The sequence below is a fragment of the Anabrus simplex genome, chromosome 2 (genome assembly GCF_040414725.1).
Source record: "Anabrus simplex isolate iqAnaSimp1 chromosome 2, ASM4041472v1, whole genome shotgun sequence".
Taxonomy (NCBI): Eukaryota; Metazoa; Arthropoda; class Insecta; order Orthoptera; family Tettigoniidae; genus Anabrus; species Anabrus simplex.
In genome coordinates, this window is record NC_090266.1 from 1,031,446,384 (window position 1) to 1,031,471,248 (window position 24,865).

The window sequence follows — 24,865 nt, forward strand, 5'->3', positions numbered from 1 at the left end:
GACACGTGACACACATGCTGTCTTTATACAAGCGTGCTAGTTGTGATGGGCACTGTTCTTAATATCTTGTGGATCATAATGTGTGCCAATTATGTTAGGGGGCATTCTTCATTACTAGGTTAGTCGTCCTGTATTACTAGGACATGACCGACTGACTGGTTTATCACTAAAGAATACGAGTTCCTTATCTCGGGAGGGAAGCTGGAGATTACAAGTCCTCACCAGAAGCAATGAAGTAGAACTGGAAACGAGAATGTGGAGGACATAGTAGGGGAGCGGAACCAAGGACAACAGCAATACATCAGGATATTGTGATTGAACAAGAGTCGAGGAAGAAACCATGAGACCCAATGATTAGTTCTTTCTGTTTAAGAACTACTAAATGAAATGACAGCAAGTTGTAAATACACTGAAGAAATTACTTTCAAGTTTAAAACAGTTTTTACTATAATAACACCACTTAATACCTACACTACTACCACTGTCCATCTCCTTGGCAGAATGATCAGCATAGTCTCTTTCAGTTCAGAGGGCCCCAGGTTCGACTCCTGGAGGGTCAGAGATTTTACCTAAATGGTAAATTTCTTTGATTCAAGAACTGGATGTTTATACTGCTCCAACACCCCTGCAACTCATACACCACACACAACACTTTCCTCCACTACAATAACTTGCATTCCCCCATACACGGCAGATGCCACCCACCCTTGGTGGAGGGTCTGCATTACATAGGCTGCACCAGGCTAGCAATAGCAACAAGAAATAATACTGTATATCACCAACCACCACAGAATAATTTTAATTGAATAGAAATATTATTTACTAATCAGATAAATTCTTTTATAGCTCCTTAACTGCATGCTCCTATCAATTTTGTATCATTTTCAGGGGGGTATCAGGTACTGTCCAGTCAATAGAAAACCAGATTTCCAGTATACCTACATAAAACCAAACCCCACGGCACAACAGTACCGAAGGGCCATGGCCTACCAAGCGACCGATGCTCAGCCCAAAGGCATTCAGATGATGAGGTGTCATGTAGTCAGCACGACGAATCATCTTGGCTGTTATGTTTGGCTTTGTGGACAAGAGCTGCCATCTCACCGTCAGATAGCTCCTTAATTTTAATCACATAGGCTGAGTGGACCTCAAACCAGCCTCAGATCCGGGTAAAAATCTCTGACCTGGCTGGGAATCGAACCCGGGGCTACCCCTACCCCATGAGGCCAGCTTAGTACCTACCTACACGATCTGAAAAGTTCAATGCTATACCACTGTTGGTATTATCAGAATTAAAAGGGATAGTTTGGCAACCTCTAGCATCTTTTTACCTGCGTTTCACTTCAGAAAATGATGAAACTCCACATTCTATTTCCAGTTTTTTTTTTTGCTAGTTGCTTTATGTTGCACGGACATAGATAGGTCTTACGGCGACGATGGGACAGTGAAGGGCTAGGAGTGGGAAGGAAACAGCCGTGGCCTTAATTAAGGTACAGCCCCAGCATTTGCCTGGTGTGAAAATGGGAAACCACGGAAAACCATTTTCAGGGCTGCCGATAGTGGGGTTCGAACCTACTATCTCCCGAATACTGGATACTGGCCACACTTAAGCGACTGCAGCTATCTAGCTCGGTCCCATTCATTTTACCATGTCAGGAATGGAAAGAATGAAGCCCCCATCTACCAGTGAGAATAGGAATTGAACTGGCTGCCAAAGCCTGTCGTACTCAGAAAATAATGGATTATCATAATACATGTGAAGTATATGAAGTAAAATCTAGTAATTTCAACTGATGCCTAATGAGAGGTAAGTAGATTAATAACAATTACAAATGACACCCAATTGAAAGGTAATAATTCACCTAATTAATAAAAGAAAAATAAATATTACAATGGAAGCCACAGTTTGGATAAAAAATACAGCAGAGTTGTCGCACGGGAATATGCAACAGTCATTTTAACAATAAGCATGATAATTAAATAAAAATGTGTAATATACCTGCTGAGAATAGATAAAAGTTATGACAATCATATTTTATTGTAAAGAATTGTAGCAATTTTCAAACTTAACATTCTGTTTTTCATAGAAGCATACATTTGAGCGTTGACCATTATCTTGTCCCAAGGGGAAGAAATAGGATCACACACAGGAAAATGTGAAGCAATAGCACAAGGTGAATATGGTCACGAGAATCTCTGACCACTAAATACATATTTGAAGTATTCTTCATACATTGAACAGTGCAAGGAAAATATGGTGTCTAAATGAAGTTAGATTAAGATTTATGAACCACTACAAAGTAAAACTTGCAGAGACTATGTACTGACCACCACATTTCACATATATTTCTATTAAGAAAGAGAAAGGCTTACCCCTTGAGTGAACACAGCGGGGTTTCCTTGTTCTAACATATCTTCTAATTCCTCATTGGTGGTCGTTCTACCGGCTGGAATGAGAGAGTTAACATTAGAAACCAGAAATACATTACGTGTGCAAATGTGCAATGAACAATACTGGGGACAATAATTTTAATCCCATATCTTAGAAAAACTACAGCTGAACTACAAAGAGAAAAGAGAGAGAGAGAGAGAGAGAGAGAGAGAGAGAGAGAATATGAATTCTTTGATACCTTTGTTTGCTGGGAACACATTAGAATGAGGATCATCTACCCACCAATAAATATAACAACCTGCCTTACCGAATTATATCTACTTGCCCAGGAAAGGGAAAGGAACCTTGTTAACTGAATGAGAAAATAAGTACCCTTGCTGCATTTTCTGGGAAGTGTGGAGGAAAATGCAGACAAGAGAATTTGGGAAACACATTGAAATTAGTACCAACGCAGTATTGAATCGCTTGAAGTTGACCAGTCCTGCTCTCCCCCATTGGACCAGACATACGAACAACCAGTCCTTTACCCTACTGTACTTTCAGGTTGTATTTCTTCGATTACTTGGATATGCAGCAAGATATAACAGTTTCACTGGTCAGGAAGAGAGAAACTGTACGCAACAGCCTCAGCATTGTAATATATTCTCTCAATGTCAGATATCTGATTAAGGAATTACATCTCTTTTCAAGAGTACAAACATTCATTTCAATTTGTTCTAGAAACAAGAAGAAAGTTCCCAACATTCTAAATGATGCATACAAAACTTTATGTAAAGGACTTGAATGGGTCCATTGGTCCCTACCATTTTGTCCCAGATGCAAGTTCAGCCCATTTTAAGCCGTACAGTCGTATCTTGACATGGATTTCCCTCACTTCGGGTACTTATGAATCTTTTTGTGTTTCTCCTTTTTTCTCATCGAACTTTATAAACAACGCTCTGTACACTTGCCCTGCTGCCATCCAATTTTCACCTGTTTATACCTACCTTGTTGTAATCTACTCCCTGCCAACTAAAACTCTGGATTGATTCTTTGAAAGAGGGAAGTCAGAGAAACTTTATTACTTCAAGGTTGGTCAATTAAAATATACATTTGAACAAGAGACTTTTTTTACATCCTAAATGATGTAATCGGCATGGATTATTTGTATACATACATATCTTTATTTCCAACCATAGTACATACCATCGGTTTTTTTGGTAATAAAGAGAATAAGCCACTATTACCCTCCTAGAACTAATTTACTACCTACTACATCTACTCAGTAGCATCCCACACATGCACGGATAGCCAGTACCACATGCACGATGCCACTGCAACTACAAACTACACTAATTACCTAACTATCTTATCCTACTACCTAAGACTACTTTAAAAGAGCTGGTTGGTCACGGCATTGCCTTAGTAAGGAAACTGGCCATCCAACCCGTGGACACCGCCACTAGCCCTGCCTCGTGAGGTCGGATACCGGACCTCACAGGTCCCTTGCTGACAATGTGTTTCCTCCCATTCCTTGAGTAGCAGGCCACATGTGGTGTAAGCCAATGCAGCAAGTGGCCTGCCACACACTAATCTCCTGTCCAGCCCGATGTACACGGTTCACCTTCCCTGTCACATTGACAGCGCACTTCCTTACCTGTCCTCTTTCTCCACGTGCAGACATGCTTAATCATTTCTTCCTTGGGATGGGTCAGACCCACCTCTCCTACTCATCTCCTATGTCAAGCACTTCGCCAACACGCTTATTCCAACCTGCTCCTGCTCACATACACACTCAATCCTACTACATAGCCTCCTGCTCCAAATATTTACATACCGGTATTTTCACAGTTCCCTCACTACCAACATTTCCTCCTTCACTTCACTATCCTGTTCATTCCCCTTATTTTACTTACTGCTTACACATACACCTTCATTTTACATCACCTCCACTACAAACGTATAAACAGTTTATCCTTCCAAACTCTACTAGTTCACTCCATCTTCTCACAGTTCTTCCCACTTCTTACCTCTTGCACACTACCTTAATTGTCTTATTACTTATTCACTATCTTTATCTAAACATACATAGCAGCCATAAACTTAATATTATATACCACCTGTTTATAATTACTACCTTCCTCATTCTATGATAAAACGTCTTCCTCTGGGCGGATTCCATTCCCACGCACAAGATGTTACCCTTTCCCTAATTTTATTACCTACTACCCCCGGCACCTGCTCACCTCCCCAATTTACCAACTCCTTCCTTCTTCCATCGAATTCCTACTTATTACAAACTTTTCACAATCACATCAGTTCTAGAATTTATGTGCTCGTCTCTTGGTACATTTAATTTATATTCTACCCTCTTCTTAGTACACATATCTTATATACAATACAACACTCGTATACTGCTTCTCCTCGTTCTCCTTTCCAACATCTTGCTCACGGCGAATAACCATTCATCTGGGCAAGATGCCCTCCCTCTTCACCAAACACTTACAGCCTCTTTCTTATCACTCCAGTTTGGAATTCCACTCACTACACAACACTCAAGTTTTCTACTCTACTGCTCCCACCTATCTCCCAGGGCGGCACCCAGTCGCACCAGCCCGCTGTTAACCCCCCCCGGCCCCTCATTAAAATGCTTACTTTGCCCGGCTACTTCTACCTTCCTAGTCATCTAAACCTTTCTTCTCCTACCTAATCCCCTTCCCTCTTCCCTAAACAGTGTTCCATCCTTCCCTATTCCTTCCTTATTCATTTCCCTTGATCTTCCCACCGTATCTCTCTCCTTCTTGCTATACACTTTTATTCCCTCAATTTCTTTAAAAATATTCCTCTAACCACACTTAAGAATTTCGATATATCTGCTCCTCTCTCCCACTCTCTGCATAACCAGGATGTCATCTTATAACTTTTTTCTACCTTTTCCACCTCATCTTTATTTAGGAATTCCTTTTCTATCTCCTCCAAAGCTCGGCATTAGTTGAATACATGGAAGTCCGACTAGCCCTCCCCACACAAAACACATCTACCCTTATTTTCTCTTCCTATCCATCCCATATTTCTCGGAACTCCTAATATCCACCAATACAAGCCTCTCTTAGTTCTTCTGCCCTCAAACTCCGTTTTCGGATTAGTTACTAGCCATGCGTCTTGGTAGGTGTGCTAGGTACCAACTGATGAGCCCAGCCTAGCACGTGGGGGCGAAGCGCTGGCAACCAGGAACGAGTTAACTGGAAAATTTATAATGTCCAATAACGGACCATTTTTATTGGTATTATAAATTTACTCATTTGGAACAAATATTTCTGATTCCCTATGGGAATCAATATCTATATCATTTCATGGCCAAGCAGGCATCAATTTTTGGTAGTGAGACAAAGTCTCTCATAGTGCATTGGTACTGCCGGTGGCTAAAATTAGCCTACGCAGTGGCCTCTATGGTGTGCACTAGCCATGTGTCTTGGTAGGTGTGCTAGGTACCAACTGATGAGCCCAGCCTAGCACACGGGGGCAAAACGCTGGCAACCAGGAATGAGTTAGCTGGAAAATTTATAATGTCCAATAACGGACCATTTTTATTGATATTAGTTACTTCCGCCAATTTATTTAGTACTGATAGAGAGCCTCTCCCTATATTCCCTTATTAAACTCTGCTTTTCTATATCTAACCCTTTACACTTTCCCATCCCCATTATCCCCCCCCCCCCAATGCCCCCAATCCTAGATTTTGTAACTTTTTTTGTACACTTATTAACCCAATAACCTTCGTTCTTCATACTTTTATGAAATCTATACGTTTCTTATAATAATTTCCCTCCCTTCCAATCCTCCAATCTTATGCAATACTTGATCAGCCTCTTAGCTATTTCAACCTCCGCAGATTCTTTACACCATAATTTGGCTCCCGCATTTGCTGTGCAGTTTGGAAGGCCCATCATGATCTTGCCAAATTTTGCCACTACTTGGTTTAGTTCTACCCTATCCTCCTCCAATCCCCATACTTCCATCCCAAATAATATTTTGCCCTTTACCAGTGATTGAAACACCATTTTCTGAATTTTATATTTTATATCTGGGAATTTATTTTCTAATATCCCAACTGCTGCAAGCATTCCTCTCCCCTTAAATTTAACCCTCCTACACTGCTCCTTCCATGAGCCCTTATTACTGATTATTGCACCTAAATATTATATTTTTTCCCCTGGTCTAATTTCTTCCTGATCTACCTACCGGACTTTCTTTTCCTTCCCCACTCTCCTTTTCCTACAAACCATTATCTATATCTTTCTTACATTTACCCTGAGAGACCATCTTCTAGTATAGTCAACTACCTCATCTAACCCTCTTTGCAAACCACTTGCCGTCAATGCCAAAATCAATAAATCATCTGTGAATAGCAGCCCCGGTACCTCCATCTTCCCTATCCAAGAACAGTGCCAACTCTCTTCTCCATGTCTCTCTAACATATTATTTATAAACAATATGAATAATACTGGGGATAGCTTACATCCATGTTTCACCCCACTCTTTGATTCAAAAGACTAAGGGCCGAATTCATAATCAGCACTTATGTATAAGTAGAGCCCGTAAGTAATAAGGGATCACTTACAGTAAGTATTCACTTATGTGAGTTTACATTTCACAGACAGCAGTTAAAGAGCTCACTCATTGATACAGTATCATTGGAGATGTGGCAATGCTGTATATTATGCTCATGCTTCCTGGATCATGTAGTTCTGGCCACCGAACTGTGGAATGATCTATTGCGCTTTGTTTATCTAAGGACATCGCACGACCGCGCGCAACATTTTTGAAGTTAAAAGATTGTCTATATTGTATCTGGTTATCAGACGCAGTTTCCCATCCGAATATGTATGACGTGGGAAAAACTTGTTGTGGACAATGCAAACTACGAAAATGCCCAGTCTAATTTTCTTCTTAATATAATATGTTTATAGTTATCCAGGTACTTGAACATATACAAATATTCATACAAATTTAGAATATCTAGCTTTTAATGATTTGACAAATATATACGTAACCGTTATGTTGTAATAGGCCTATTACTTCTAAAACAACAAAAAAAAAAACGTAAATATTATGTTTTCATGTGTGATGCCATAATTTCAGAAACTTCTGACATAATCCAGCAAATGATTGGTTGATAACCTGATATAATTAGCACAAATCAGCCTTAAAATAAATGGTGGTAGTCCAACACGTTCATTTTTCTTATAACTTCTTTACTATTCCATAGGCCTACAGTCTTGATAACTTATCAACCGTTAACACGTCTCCAATTAATTAAGCAAAATACTGGTAATGATGATGGTGGTGATAATAATAATAATAATAATAATAATAATAATAATAATAATAATAATAACAACAACAACAACAACAACAACAACAACAACAACAACAACAACAACAACACAACTTGAAATTAAGAGGTGGCATAAAATATCAAAACAGTATCTTCATTAATGGTGACGTAGCGAGTCCTCCAGAGGTTATGTTCACTCACTCAATCAAAGGAACAAGAATATTCATAACTTTCACTTTACAAAAACGAAACCTTCTTTAAATTGTTGGTCACATTACATTTCGACAGGATTTTCCATCTCTACTGTGTGCACGGAAAGCATTCTGTGAATGAAATGCAACATATTCAAGCAAAATCATTATCCTCCATCTTGCTGCAACTTAAGTGTGTGTGGGAGGTCCACTTATAGCAATAAGTGGGACACCTAAGTAGGTAATATGAAATGAAACCTGGCTTATAAGGGGCACTTATGTATAAGTGCTGTCTATGAATTCAGCCCTAACTCATCCTTCCACTCTGTAATTTAATATTCACAAATACGTTCTCATATTATTTCTATTGCCCCCCTCATTTTCTTTGACATCCCTACCCCCCTTAATCTAGTAAATAGCGCCTCCCTACTCACCGCATCAAAAGCTTCTTCTAAATCAATCACTGCTACATGTAATTTAAGCCCTGCTATCCTCACATACTTCGTAATGGAAGTGTCCAAAATCTATACATTATCAACCGTGTTCCTTCGTTTCCTAAATCCATTCTGAAACTCCGATATCCTCTCATACTGCTATGCCCAATTTTTTATTCTATTCGCCTAAATCCCTGTATACACCTTTGACAAAGCGTCTAGGAGTATTATCCCTCTATAATTGTTTGGATCGCTTCTAGCCCGTTTATTTTTATAAATTAGGCATAATACCGCTTTCCTCCACTCATTTGGAAATTTTGCCGTTTCCAACAACCTGTTAAAAAATTTAAGCATCCCCCTCAATATTGGTTCATTGGCTCCAACTTCCCTCCACACACTCTTAGTAGTACCGTTCACACCTCCTGCTGCCTTGGGTCTTGCATTATTTAAGACCCCAATTACTTCCTGCCTTGTTTTCTCCTCATCAAGAATCTGAATTCCTACTTCTAATTCTCTTTGTAAATATATCTTGTCCATTTCTCGATACCAGTTTCCCCACTCCTCCTAAAAGACATTTCTGGAGTATCCAACCCACACATTTTCTTCTATTTTTGTCTCTTTTCCTGCTGGTCTCGCTCTCCTTATCTTATTTATAGACTCCCAAATCTTCTCAAATTTCTCTCTAAAATATAGATTTATTTTTTCTGCTTCTGCCTTCTTCCACCCTCTTTTCTCATTCAATACTCCCTTGCATTCTCTTCATAATTTACAATATTCCTCCCTCTTCTCTTGTTTTCCTTCCTTCTTAAACTCTGCTAGGGCTCATTACAACCTCTTGTTTCCTCCTACAGTCTTCATCAAACCACCCATTCCCTTTGTTATTATTTCCACCTTCCCTTCTCTTCTCTTCACTTTCTTTCCCACACTCCATACTGCGAGTTCTATTAATTCGAGCACCCCATCCATGTCATTTCTTTCCAACGCCCTTTCAATTCCAACCCTTAATATATCTCCCCTCTTTAATCTCCAATCTCAGTTTCTCTCTCGTATCATTCCACACATACTTCCATCCCTCATTCCTGCACCCCTTCCTTCCTTTCTCCACATCTCCCCTCTCTTCAACTTCCTCATTTCTCAATTTTAATTTGATAGGTATATGTTCTGTTACCCCATATTCTAACACCTAAAAACTTATTCTCTTTAACGCTATCTCTAAACTTATTCCTATATCCACTACACTCCCTCCATTCGTTGTAATGTACAGCAAATCTGCCTTACTGTCTCCCTACATCCACCCGTTTAAAATATATAAATTTTCTATAGCACATAACTAACAGCCTTTCCCCGTAACTATTTAAACCATTATCTTTACTCTTTCTTCGGTGCCCCCTCCCTTTGTTGTCCTCTTTCCCGTAATCCAATACTCTATTGCTCACTCTAGCATTCCAATCCCCCATTAAAACCATTCCCTCTTCTACATACAGCCCTTTAATAGTGTTTATTTCATCTATTCCTCAAAGAAATATTTATTTTCATAAACTGAGTCTTCTGGATGATTATAAAGTACGGCCAGACAAATTGCTTCCTGTGCTCCTTTTTCCATTTTTATTCTAAACCACACTACCCCCTCTATCCTACTTTGTATCCTCTCCACCCTCCCAGCTACCTCATTTCTTATTAAAATGACTATTCCCCCTGGGTTTCTTCCCATCTTCCCTATTTTTTTTTCCTTATCTTGTTTACTACTCTATATCCGTCCCATTCAATTTCTACTCCTTTCCCTAGCCACGGCTCTACTAGAACAATTATCTCAAAATCTTTTACTAATTCCACAATTTCACTATTCCCTAGCTTCCCCATCAAACCCTCAATATTCAACACCCCTATCAAGATATCTAGTTATTTATTTCCTCCCCCACCCCCCTCTTTGTTCTGCGATTCACCACTTCCACCCTTACTTCTCATCATTCTTCCTTGTGACGCCTCCCCATCTCTCTCCATTTCCTTCTCTTTCTTATCCCCCCCTCCTGCCCCTTCTCCGTGCCAGAACCTTTTCTCCCTCTCCATTAAACTTTCAAACTTATCAATCTTCCCTTATTCAACGCCTGTCTCCTCTCCACATTCCCCTTACTTGGGGAGGTTGAATCACTACCCTGACTCCTATTTCCTCTACTCTCCCCTTCACCTCCTGGTCTCACTTCACTTTGGTCCAGTGCATTAATTCTAGTTTCATTCACACCTGCATTGTTCTGACTCACCATGGCCTCTGCAATCCCCACCATCTGGCTGCTGACACTGCTGTCACGTTTTCTATCTTCCTTCTCTCCACTGATGACGTCTTGCATTCGTATCCTGCAACTCATTTCCTCCTCTCTTTTTTCCATCTTCAGCAGTTACTCCCCGCATCCACGATCGGGTCCATTTCCTGACTGATGTAATCAAACACCTCCCTACTATCTTGGCTTGCAGTCCCTGCGCTCTTGCATTCCATACGTGTCGCTTTAAAATTTCCATCTGCTTCTTGTCCTCTTCTGTCTCAGCCTTCAAGTATATGTTTGATCCTTTCAAATTCCTGGCATTTCTTAGAATTATATCAGCCATCAGCGTTGAGATCAATCTCATCTTCACTGGTCTATTCGCCTTGTTCTTTCCCACTCTGCATATGTCATCAATATCCACTTCTGAGAAGTTCATCTTCATTTTATTTGAAACTATATCCACGACTTTCAACACTAACTCCACTTTTGATTCCCTTCCCTCCTCAGGAACACCATAAACGAACACATTCTTCCTTGATTCCTGCATCGCCATTCATTCATTCATTATTTATTTATTTACCATAAACCTTTACAGCATCTATGGAAGGTGAGGGGAAAAGGACAAGCCCCCTACACGTAGTGCCCCCTGACCTTTGAAATAATTACCTAAATCCTAAAGTAAAACAGTCATATACACTATTTACAGGTAAAGTAACAAAGTATAGCCTAATACATACATATTTCTCATTTATACAACCTTTCACTCCCTCATTCATTCTTCCACATATTCACATGCATTTTCTCACCGTATGTGCTTCCTAACATAACATTTAACTATATTTACATTTCTACATTTAATGTTGGCGGGTAGATCGTTCCAAAGCCGCGCTGAACGAGCAAAGAAACCTAGTTTGTAGGACTCTGTTCGCGCAAAGGGGGGTATAAGACACACCCCTTTGCCTCTACGGACGGAGCTGTAAGATAAGGAGAGCCGAGGGAATGGTGAAAGGTGAATGGCCCCTGTGAGGGACTTGTGTAAGAAGGTGATGTCGCTTTGTTTACACAAGGAGGCAATTGACGGGAGGGAAGACGGGCAGCTGTTCTTGTTAATTAGTCGTTCAGCGCGACGTTGGATTCCTTCTAGTTTGTGAAGGTTAGCTGCAGCGGTAGGGTGCCAAGCAGGTAGACCATATGTTAGTATAGGTCCCACTAGTGTCAGGTAAGCCGTCCGTATAGCATTCGACTTGCACCCACGGAGGTTTCTGTGCATGAAACCGAGCACCCTGGCAGCTTTGCAACTCACTTCCTCCGTTTGTGCGTTCCATTTTAGTTGTTCAGAAATGGTTATTCCTAACAAATGCATAGTTTTAACTCGCTCAATATGTACATTATTAATGTTATATATACATTCTACTGGGTGTCGAGACCTACTTAACCTAATGTATTTACATTTGCCAGCATTAATGCTGAGACCGTTGACGTAACACCACACCGCTATAGTGTCCAAGTTCGACTGTAACCTCAGACAATCCTCTGCACATTGTATATCCCTGTACATTACTGTGTCATCAGCGTACTGAGCTATGGTTGAGGTCACACATTTAGGTAAATCAGAGACAAATGCATTAAATAATAAAGGTCCGAGGACGGTGCCTTGACATACTCCTGAGGTTACTTTAACGGTCGATGATCGAACTCCATCAAACACAACACGTTGCGCTCGACCCTCGAGAAATGACCGCAACCATGCCAGTACACTTCCCCTAACATTCATCTGTCTTAATTTTAACAAAAGTCGTTCATGAGGGATTTGATCAAAAGCTTTAGCCCAGTCCAAAGCCACGCAGTCAACCTGAACAATTTTAGATTTCTCCAGAGAGAACTGCCACTCATCAATAACCTTTGTTAATGAAGTATTACAGGATCTTCCTGGAAGAAAACCATGCTGGCTTTCACTTAGCAGATTACCTTCCCGGAAGTATTCCCGTATATTAGAGGCTACCAGTCGTTCCATACATTTACATACGTGGGATGTGAGAGACACTGGCCGATAGTTGTCAACGAGTGCTTTGTCCCTTTCTTGAAAATTGGAACTACATCAGCACACTTCCAATCTTGGGGCAGTGATCCACAGTGAAGCGACAGGTTGAATAGTTCGCAGAGATGGTGCCAGTGACTCAGCGCAGTCACGGAGTATACGGCTGGGTATTTCATCAGGGCCGCTCACCGCATGGGGTCGAATCCTCTTCAAACTTGCTAGTACCTCAAATTCCGAGAAGTAGAGGCTGGTGAGAGGGAGGGGTGGTACGGGTGTGTTGGTTATATACATGTCCCCAGCAGATTGTGCCTGGGAGAAATTCTCTTTAAATTTGTCACTGAAGGCTGAGGCAATGTCTGCGGGCGTGGAGATGGATTTCCAATTAGCTTGAAAGGAGCTTGGTGCAGCGCTGCCACTGTTCCTTTTTAGCAGCTTCCACAGCTCTTTGGTCTCTGAGCAAGCCTTGTGAGTGTAACGATTGTAAGCCTCCTTGATCCTATTCTTAGTGTCTTTGCGTGCGGATTTGTACTTTTCCCACGCTTGTTCCGTTTGGCACTGTTTCCACTTTTTATATAGATTGTTCCGTTTCCTTATTAACTTCAAAAGTTCTTTCATAATCCACGGGGCTTTCTTCTCTCTTTTTAAAGTGCATTTCGGTACAGTTTGGTCAACGCACCAGAAAAATGTATTTTTCCAGGCGAGCCACAAAGAGTCTACGTCACAGGTTGATAAGGAGGTTGGAGTGGGTAGGTGATTCAGTAGTAAGGTGGAGAGGGATTTCCAGTCAGCTTTCCTGAAGTTATATTGAGGCCTGGATTTGTTTTTGACAGGTTTTCTGCAATCTAGGGTAGCTAGAGTAGCTTGAATGGCGTGGTGATCACTGAAGCCGGGTATGACTTCAACTCGAGATACTGAGGAGGGATGATTGGTGAGAATTAGATCTAATATAGAGCGGGATGTTTTGGTGATACGTGTTGCTTCTAAAACAAGCTGTTCTAGAAAGAGATCGTAGAATGCGGTTAGGAATGTGTCTGCCAATGGATTTCCAGGGATGGGAGCGGAATCACGGGTCCATATGTCCAGATTAAAGTCGCCTGTGAGGTAGACGGCATTGTACTTGTGCTGCATGAGTTGCATTCGTCTTAGAGATTCCAGTAATCCTTCATTTATACAGGGCTTTGATTTCGGAGCCCGATATATGCTACCTATCAAGAATTTGTTGCCCCTACATGTCACCTCCACCCATAGAGCTTCACTGTCAGTTTCTAAGTATCCAAGTCGGATTGTAATTCTGGTCGTATAGCCAGGAGAACACCCCCTCCAGATGTCCAGGTTCTATCCTTCCTGAATAACAAGTATGGTTGTGGAAATACTTCACCGTCATAAGTAGCACTGCTCAACCACGTTTCACAGACACTTACGATTGATGGTTCAATACTTGCCAGTGATGTTCTTATCTCCTGCTGTCTCCTATAACCCATTATACTACGGGCATTGAATGAGAGAATGGTGTTGTTTCGGGAGCCCTGTACTCTGAGCCTTGCTCCTCTCTTCATTACTGCCAATTCCTCAACCAATGCATCCACCTTCTCTCTCGAACTCCCTACTTCTTCTTCTAGATCCGCTATCATTCACCCCACCAATTTCTTCTTTTATAAAATTTTTCAAGTCCTTCATCTCCTTCATTTGGGTTGCACGGTGTTCCTGCATCATTTCCTTAATTTCTTCTTTACTTGCTTCCTTCACTGCTCTTGATTTCTTCCAATTCCTCCCACCCGGTGGTCTCCGATTTGGACCCGGGTTCTTTTCTACACCAACTACCACCAACAGCGTCGCAATAACCATCACGCACAACATAATTTCTAGCAGACATTTAGAGCCGCTTTTCCCTCTCCCTCTTTCTGCTCCAGCATTCTTCTAACACCATCTTGCACCATGCCAACACCCTATTCTTAGCCTGTATTACTGTTACGTTACTCCCATCGCTTCCACTAACACGTCCGCACTGCACACTACCTCGCTCATGACTGGTTATTTGTACACAAGATGTGCCTCCACGAGAGCAAGAGACGGTCAGTCACCACTGATCTGCATTTAGGGTTGTTGCCCAGATGGCTGATTCCGTATCAATTGTTTACCTAGTCTTTTCTTAAATTATTTTACAGAACTTGGAAATAAGCCTCATTATAAATTATTCCAATCCCTAATTCCTCTCCCTATACACAAATATTTGCCCCAATTTGACCATTTGAATTCACACTATCTTCATATAATGATCCATCCTGACTTTTAAAACTCAATTCAAGCTTATTCATCTACTAATATCATTCCACACCACCTCTCCACTGACAATTTGAAACACACTGCTTAATCGAGCAGCTGACCTCCTTACTCCCACAACTATGGAGACCAAAGTCTGCAACATTTTCGTATTATTACTTTTTCGTTTGAAATTATCCAGAACAAATTGTGCTGCTTTTTTCTGTATCTTTTGCAGTTCTCGAATTAAGTAATACTGGTGTGTCCCATACTCTGGAACCATATTTTAACTGGGCAACATGTACACCCTTTCCTTTACATCCTCACCACAACCCCAAATCAGCATACCCTCCTAACCATAACATTTACAAACTCGTTAATGTGATTACCCCAATGAAGATCTTTCCTTATATTAATACCTAGGTATTTGCAATGATCCCGCAGGGGAACTTTCGCCCCATGAACGCAATAATTAAAACTGAGAGGACTTTTCCTATTCGTGAAACTCACAACCTGAATTTTATCCCCGTTTATCATCATACCATTGCCTACTGTCCATCTCAACATTATCGAGTTCATTTTGCAGTTGCTCACAATCTTGTAACTTATTTATTACTCTGTACAGAATAACATCATCCGCGAAAAGCCTTATCTCCGATTCCACTTCTTTACACATATCAATATCAATGATATATATAAGAAAACGTAAAGTTCCAATAATACTGCCTTGAGGAATTCCCCTCTTAATTTTTACAGGGACAGATAAAGCTTCACCTACTCCAATTCTCTGAGTTCTATTTTCTAGAAACAGAGCAACCATTCAGTCACTCTTTTTTCTAGTCCAATTACACTCATTTTTACCAGCAGTCTCCCATGATCTACCCTATCAAATGCCTTAGACAAGTCAATCGCAATACAGACCAATTGACCTCCTGAATCCAGGATATCTGCTATATCTTGATGGAATCCTACAAGTTGGGCTTCAGTGGAATAACCCTTCCTAAACCCAAACTGCCTTCTATCAAACCAGTTATTAATTTTGCAAACAAGTCTAATACATTGACTGACAGAGCAAATGCAACACCAAGAAGGAGTGGTCAGAAGTTTACGCCAATTGCAGGGTAGACTGATGTCACTGAGGTATGCTCATGATGTGAAATGCGCCGCTGTGCTGCGCACGTAGCGAACGATAAATGGGACACGGCGTTGGCGAATGGCCCACTTCGTACCGTGATTTCTCAGCCGACAGTCATTGTAGAACGTGTTGTCGTGTGCCACAGGACACGTGTATAGCTAAGAATGCCAGGCCGCCGTCAACGGAGGCATTTCCAGCAGACACACGACTTTACGAGGGGTATGGTGATCGGGCTGAGAAGGGCAGGTTGGTCGCTTCGTCAAATCGCAGCCGATACCCATAGGGATGTGTCCACGGTGCAGCGCCTGTGGCGAAGATGGTTGGCGCAGGGACATGTGGCACGTGCGAGGGGTCCAGGCGCAGCCCGAGTGACGTCAGCACGCGAGGATCGGTGCATCCGCCGCCAAGCGGTGGCAGCCCCGCACGCCACGTCAACCGCCATTCTTCAGCACGTGCAAGACACCCTGGCTGTTCCAATATCGACCAGAAAAATTTCCCGTCGATTGGTTGAAGGAGGCCTGCACTCCCGGCGTCCGCTCAGAAGACTACCATTGACTCCACAGCATAGACGTGCACGCCTGGCATGGTGCTGGGCTAGAGCGACTTGGATGAGGGAATGGCGGAACGTCGTGTTCTCCGATGAGTCACGCTTCTGTTATGTCAGTGATAGTCACCGCAGACGAGTGTGGCGTCGGCGTGGAGAAAGGTCAAATCCAGCAGTAACTGTGGAGCGCCCTACCGCTAGACAACGCGGCATCATGGTTTGGGATGCTATTGCGTATGATTCCACGTCACCTCTAGTGCGTATTCAAGGCACGTTAAATGCCCACCGCTACGTGCAGCATGTGCTGCGGCCGGTGGCACTCCCGTACCTTCAGGGGCTGCCCAACGCTCTGTTTCAGCAGGATAATGCCCGCCCACACACTGCTCGCATCTCCCAACAGGCTCTACAAGGTGTACAGATGCTTCCGTGGCCAGCGTACTCTCCGGATCTCTCACCAATCGAACACGTGTGGGATCTCATTGGACGCCGTTTGCAAACTCTGCCCCAGCCTCGTACGGACGACCAACTGTGGCAAATGGTTGACAGAGAATGGAGAACCATCCCTCAGGACACCATCCGCACTCTTATTGACTCTGTACCTCGACGTGTTTCTGCGTGCATCGCCACTCGCGGTGGTTCTACATCCTACTAAGTCGATGCCGTGCGCATTGTGTAACCTGCATATCGGTTTGAAATATACATCAATTATTCGTCCATGCCGTCTCTGTTTTTTCCCCAACTTTCATCCCTTTCGAACCACTCCTTCTTGGTGTTGCATTTGCTCTGTCAGTCAGTGTATAATCAGAAAGAATGCTTTCCCAAAGCTTACATACAATGCATGTCAAACTGACTGGCCTGTAATTTTCAGCTTTATGTTTATCACCCTTTCCTTTATATACAGGGGCTACTATAGCAACTCTCCATTCATTCGGCAAAGTTCCTTCATGCAAACAATCAAACAAGTAGTTCAGATATGGTACTATATCCCAACCCGTTGTCTTTAGTATATCCCCCGAAACCTTATCAATTCCAGCTGCTTTTCTATTTTTCAACTTTTGCATCTTACTGTAAATGTCATTGCTGTCATAGGTAAATTTTAATACTTCTTTAGTATTAGTCACCTCCTCTATCTGGACATTATCCTTGTAAGCAACAATCTTTACATACTGCTGACTGAATACTTCTGCCTTTTGAAGATCCTCGCATACACACTCCCCTTGTTCATTAATTATTCCTGGAATGTCCTTCTTGGAACCTGTTTCTGCCTTAAAGTATCTATACATACTCTTCCATTTTTCACTAAAATTTATATGACTGCCAATTATGCTTGCCATCATGTTACCCTTAGCTGACTTCTTTGCTAGATTCAATTTCCTAGTAAGTTCCTTCAATTTCTCGTTACTTCCACAGCTATTTCTAACTCTGTTTCTTTCCAATCTGCACCTCCTTCTTGGTCTCTTTACTTCCCTGTTATAATATAGTGGATCTTTACCATTCCTTACCACCTTTAAAGGTACAAACCTATTTTCACCTTCCTCAACAATTGCTTTAAACCCATACCAGAGTCTGTTTACATTTTTATTTACCGTTTTCCACCGATCATAGTTACTTATTAAAAACTCCCTCATGCCTGTTTTATCCGCCATATGGTACTGCCTAACAGTCCTACTTTTAAGACCTTCCTTTCTTTCACATTTATCTTTAAATAACACAAAAACAGCTACGTTATCATTAATACCATCTATTACTTCGGTTTCTTTATAGAGCTCATCTGGTTTAACCAGCACCACATCCAGAATATTTTTCCCTCTAGTTGGTTCCATCACTTTCTGAATCAGGTGCCCTTCCCATATTAACTTATTTGCCATTTATTGGTCATGCTTCTTGTCGTTCGCATTACCTTTCCAATTGACATTTGGTAAATTGATATCACCCGCTACGATCACGTTCCTTTCCTTATCGTTTCCCACATAGCTGATTATCTTATCAAATAATTCTGAATTAGCATCTGCGCTACCCTTTCCTTGTCTGTACACTCCAAAGACATAAAGTTGTCTATTATCTTTAGAAATGAGCCTTACCCCTAGAATTTCGTGCTTGTCATTTTTAACTTTTTCAGAGCTTACAAATTATTCTTTCACGAGAATGAATACTCCCCTCCTACCATTCCTATCCTATCTCTACGATAAACCCTCCAGTTCCGTGAGAAAATTTCTGCATCCATTGTATCATTTTTCAGCCATGATTCAACTCCTATTACAATATCTGGTAAGTATATATCTATTAAATTACTTAATTCTATTCATTTCTTTACAATAAGTAGCTCTAGAAAGAGAAAAAGTGTTCAAAATTTGATGACTGACGTGAGGATCATGATTTTTTTCCATTCTGTACGGATGTAGTTTATTATGACTTCCTGAAAATATCCATATTGAGGGTGAATTAATACGTGATGAAAACTAAGAAGAATTACAACCACAATCTGCAAAGAGACACTGAACTTGTGTTGTGCACAGTTCATGGAAAATAGGTATCCAGAAACTCCTCTCGCAGCCCGAGTACAAAAATGAAATGATGTAATTGTTAAATGACTGCGTTGATTTTTGGGAATTATGTTGAGGGTCGTGTACAAAAACATACCATGGAAGTACAAGAATACTGGTCTACTGACCCATTCGTCTACCTTCCTGTATTTTGCCGGCTCATGCTCTGTAATACAGTAAAGTCTCGTTAATCCGAACTAATTGGGACCAGACTCTGTTCGGATTAACCGGAAAATATTTTCAAATAATAATGTTATTGTTTTTACGTCCCGCTAACTACTTTTACAACTCCGGGGATGCCTATGTGCCAGAATTTTCTCCCATAGTTCTTTTACGTGCCAGTAAATGTACTTACACGAGGCTGTCGTATTTTGAGCACCTTCAAATACCACCGGACTGAGCCAGGATCAACCTGCCAAGTTGGGGTCAGAAGGCCAGCGCCTCAACCGTCAGAGGAAAATAGTTTCTACAATACAGTACATACTGTAGTTCGAAATGTCCATTCTTTAGCAGTTACATTAATAAAATACTGTATAAAATTACAGTAGGGTAGTTAAGAACCTGTAGAGGAGAAAATGACAGGGAAAATCACATTAGCGAGTGGATGGAAGCTGACTGTCATCAATTACAAACAGACCAAGAAATTGTAGCTATGGTGGAGAAAGAATCTGGAGTTGATGAGGAACAGAGCGATGACGAAGAAGACCACAATAAACAACCAGTGTCCCATTCAGATGCCGCGGCCGCCTTAGAACTTGCCGTACACTACGTCGAGCAACACACTGCTGCTACGCCCACCACTGATGTGATGTTTATGAGACGCTGGTTTAACACTGCATCTTCAAGTAGGTTCCAATCACTACGGCAAAAGAAACTAACAGACTTCGCAAAGATAAACGACCAGTGATTGATGGTTTATGGTGTGTAATTATGTTTACATTGAGTTATTCTACTAAAATATGACTAATAAAATGCAAGTAAATCTTCATTCTATAGTATGTTGTTTCATTCCAATAAGGAGATTTTTTAAAAAAATTGAATATTTCAGTTCGGATTAACCGGACTTTCGGATTAAAAGGGTTCAGATTAACGGGACTCTAGTCTAGTTATAAATCAATTCTACAGGTCTTTCATTTCAATTATAACTTAACAATTCCCCACCCCAAAATGACAAAATCAGCCAAAAGAGATAACCAAATACCATAAATTGGTGCAAAGACTGTAACAACTTCACTGTTCAACATATTTTGTGAAATACCATGAAAAAAGTATTAACCATGAAGATTGTGATTTTTTAAATTTTTCATCTTTTTCATGTATGACACTGCCATTTTAAAAATATGTATTATGTGCCTCTATGTTAATTGATAATGGGGTTTAAGGGATAATTCAGAATTTTTTTTTATCCTTGCAATTTTCAAATTTGAGCAAGTTTTACTGTATATAAAGAGAGCTATTAAAAACTTCAGCTCTAATTTTGTTAACAAGTACACTAATTAAAATGCATTACTGTATTTTGTTTCTTATGTTTCAGTCCTTATCTGTTGTGTTGGTTAAGACTGCTTCATATACTGTAACAATGTATGAAGGAGGTTTTGGATAAAATTTAAGAATTAAGCTATGGTTTTTAATTATGTTAATGTTATATACACTTCCAAGGAAATTAGAAGAAAATTCCTTCTATAAAAACAAGAGCTGTACAGTGTGAACTGAACAGGTATATATTTCTTGTCACAAATCAGTCTGGTCAAATATTCTAAAGTACAGGGTGTTTCAAAAAGGACTTAACAACTTGGACAGCTCATAGTTATTTATTCATTTTACTTACAGAAATGGTTTTGGTGTCATTTTGACTGACAATAGATCACGTTTTACCTAAACAGCTTGAATGTGACCTCCATCGGTCATGGGACACACACCCCATCTGAAGTCTATTTCTTGCCAAACTCGCTGCAGCATGTCAGGCGTGACTCGTTCAATTGCGATGGCAGATTCTACGTCTGTGTTCTGGTAGAGAAGCTGGTAAGGGTGGAACAAACACTGTATTCTTGACGAATCCCCGCAAGAAAAATCAAGAGGTGTCTTGGTGCACCTCGTCCAATCCACTTACCCGGAAAGCGTACATTCAGGAAATCTCAGACGTCGGAGAGGTAGTGTGGCGGTGCGCCATCTTGCATGAAGTGTATGCTGAGTTCTTGGTCATCAGCGTCAATCTGCGGGATTAAAAAGTTTTCCAGCATGTCTAAGTATACTATTCCGTTGATAGTTTTCTCACTGAAGAAGAAAGGCCCGTAAACTTTGCTCTTGCTCAATGCACAAAACACGTTCAATTTTGGGCTACCGCTTTCATGTTTTGGCACTTTCACTGGATTTTCACTGCCCAAGACCCTACAGTTGTGTCTATTAACTTTACCACTTAAGTGAAAAATTGCCTCATTGCTAAAGATAATCTTTCCAATGAAATGTTCTTCTTCCAATCGATGTAACATGTCCACACAAAAGTCCTTACGAGCAATCTTATCAGTGTCGTTTAGTTGCTATGCCATTGTGAACTTGTATGGTTTGAGATGTAACCGTTTTCTCAACACACGCCAAATAGTCGTATGTGCAACGCCCAGCTCTCAAGAAGCACGCTGTGTTGACTTTCGAGGACAGTGCTCAAAGCGTTGTCTCACTTGCTCTACGACATCACACGAACGTGGACGACCTGAGGATTTTTTATGGCTTACCGAGCATCCAGTTTCAATAAAGCACTTATGCCACTTATGGAGGATCTTTACCATACTCTGTACAAAAATTACGTTGCACAGTTGTCGCAGACTTCGACTCTTCAAACCAAAACACACAGCGAGCGTGCTCGGGACCGGTGAAGGCAGCCATCTTTGCTGCAACTGCCGCTAGCGCTTGCATTGGCGCGATTCTGTACTAGTGTACCACGTGAGTCAAAACTTGATCTATTGTCAGTCAAGATGACACCAAAACCATGCCTGTAACTGAAATGAATAAATGACTATGAGCTGTCAAAGTTGTAAAGTCCTTTTTGAAACACACTAATTTTTTTACTCATTTTATGGTACTTTCCCATAAATTGAAGGGCATTTTATTGATGTTTAGCAGTGAACTCTGAGGTTAACATCTGTCCTCAAGTAATTACAATGTTGTTTTGTTGGGACTTGCAAATGCTTAATTCAGAACTACGCACAACTATGGTACATATCAAGCAGTTTCAACAATACCGATGCTGCATGACCAGCAAGTACTTTATTAGAGCTGAACACTTTCTGATTCATTATTACAATACTTCAATGAAACTTAAAATTGTCCCAATTAAGCCCACCATCAGATATGAAGCTAGAAAAGACTTTTTTTTTTAAACGAGTTAAGGGAACTATGAGGTTATATTTCCTTTCCTTTTGCAGATTAATATAAAAATATTAATATAAATTAAATTTATATAAAAAGTTTAATTTAGTTAGCAGTGGAACAAGAACAGATGTTCAGGACAGTGTGCACCTATACTACTTTCAAAGATTAAGAATTTCAATAATAAATGATATTGGTTTACATCCCACGAACTACTTTTACGGTTTTTGGAGACTGAGATGTCTGAATTTAGTCCCGCAAGAGTTCATTCATGTGCCAGTATATCTATCAACACGCGGCTGACGTATTTAAGCACCTCTAAATACTACCGGACTGAGCCAGGGTCAAACATGCCAAGTTGGGGTCGGAGACCAGGATTTAGATTTTCATGTGCATGAATTGGGAAGATTCATTTTAGTTCTTCCTTGTTACTACCTGAACCTGGCTATTGTGAAAGGCACTGGGTCAACAGAAAAGTAAAGGTATAATGTTGTAATGTGAAAAGAAAAACAAAGATAACTCCATGGTCTCGGGTATGAATATGTTCTAGTGTAAGACAGGATATCAAAGCTAAGGATAAGTTATGAGTAGGTTCCCACCTTCCAATACTTATCAATTTCTATATAATAGGCTTATTAATTACATAATATAAACCATATAATCTCTAGTAAATGTTTCGTTCCGATTATGGAAATCTTCAGCTAAAATTTTACAAAATGGCAAGACAATTAAAATACATTGATGTTATGATGATACAAAAGCTAAAAGATATGATAAAATGGCACGAAAATTAAAACATATAATAATGATGATGAAATAAAGTTCATTCATGTTGGTTAAAAATTCAACAAGTCAGTGTTCAAATGACGAATTAAAAACGGCGATAAGGTTCTTCTTCATGTTGGAGACTTGTACATTTTGTTAATCTTGAAGATAAATTGAAGAAATACAAGATTTTCTTATGTGTATTTATCGGGGGAACTCTTGATAAAATAACCGTAGTTGAAGTTGAGTTGTGGTAGGATTATTGAAATGAGTCTGAAACGAGAAAAGAATGAGTAAAATAGAAAATATTTTAAGGAGAAAACCTTGTTAAAAATGTATGTTCGCGAGAATGAAGGATAATGGAGTTGATTACCTTATAGTCAGTCGTGTCGTATTTAATGTCCTCCCTTATGCCGTGTTGTTAACTGACTGAGTCCTGTGTACGTGTGTAAGGTACTTGCGGTGGGCGGGGAGTAATGGAAGGAGAGGTAAGTGACGTGAGGAGAGCGGGTGAAATGTTGTGTAGGGTGGAGCTGACTGAGGAGTGGCATTGTGATAGGCTAGGGGAAACAGAAGGAAAGGTAGGGGGACAATTATGTAGGGTGGAGCTAATCGGAAGGAGGTGTGTTGGTTGGTTGTTGGATTCTTTTTGATGGTTTTTCTAGATGAATCTAATTTGGTAGCCTCTTCTAATAATATATTTATATTTTCCGTAATTTCGTTAACATTCTGGTTGGGATTTCGCTTCTGATCAATTTCAATATAGATATTTTGAAGAATATTCATTAATTTGCCTTTGTTTAGCGTTCGTAGAATGGTTAAGTCCCTTTCTATCGATGTAAAACTGTGTTTATATTCGGTCATGTGAAGACTCATGGCCGAGTACTTCCTGTGTTTTTCGGCATTAATATGTTCTTGATATCTTACTAAGAAACTACGGCCTGTTTGTCCGATATAAGAATTGGCACAATTTGAGGATTTAAGCCTATATATCCCGGAATTTAAATATTTGTTATTACTTGCAATGCTTTGATGATTGAAAATTAAACCTTGATTGTTGTTATTGGTGCGAAAAGCAATTTTGAAATTGAATATCTTAAAAATGTTAGTCATCTGGTAAATATTCCCGTTATTATAAGTAAAGGTGGGAAAGTTTTTCTTTTTATGTTCTTTTACCAGCTGCGTTTGAGGTTTATTCTTCATTTTATTCATTAATCTATCTATGTAGTGTTTTGTGTATCCATTGCTTATCGCTATTTTGTAAATGAGATTAATTTCTTTTTGGAGGTCGTTTTTGGACAAGGGAATGTTAAAGGCTCTATTTAACATGTTTAAAAAGGAACTCCTTTTATGTGCCTCAGGATGGTACGAATCTTTTCGTATGGTATTTATAGTTTGAGTCGGTTTTCTAAAGATTGTAAAGGCCAACTTTTCTTCTTTCCTTTCAATTGTTAAATCAAGGAAATTTAGTTTTTTATTGTTCTCGGTTTCTAACGTAAATTTTATGAAAGGGTCTAAACTGTTGATCTGGTCTAATAAATTAGTGCTACTATTGATTTGTTCATCTATAATTGCAAAGATGTCATCGACAAACCTTATCCAGATAATGATACTTTTTTCATCATT

At 40.2% G+C, this 24,865-nt stretch overlaps 1 protein-coding gene across 2 annotated transcripts in view; it reads right to left on the bottom strand.

Moving 5' to 3' along the window:
• Syx1A (Syntaxin 1A) overlaps positions 1–24,865 on the bottom strand; it is a 612,912-nt gene that overhangs the window by 331,106 nt on the left and 256,941 nt on the right. For both annotated transcript variants that reach the window (XM_067139643.2, XM_067139644.2), the window contains exon 6: positions 2,374–2,447. In XM_067139643.2, coding sequence (XP_066995744.1) covers positions 2,374–2,447 — 74 coding nt within the window. The remainder of the gene's footprint in view (positions 1–2,373; positions 2,448–24,865) is intronic.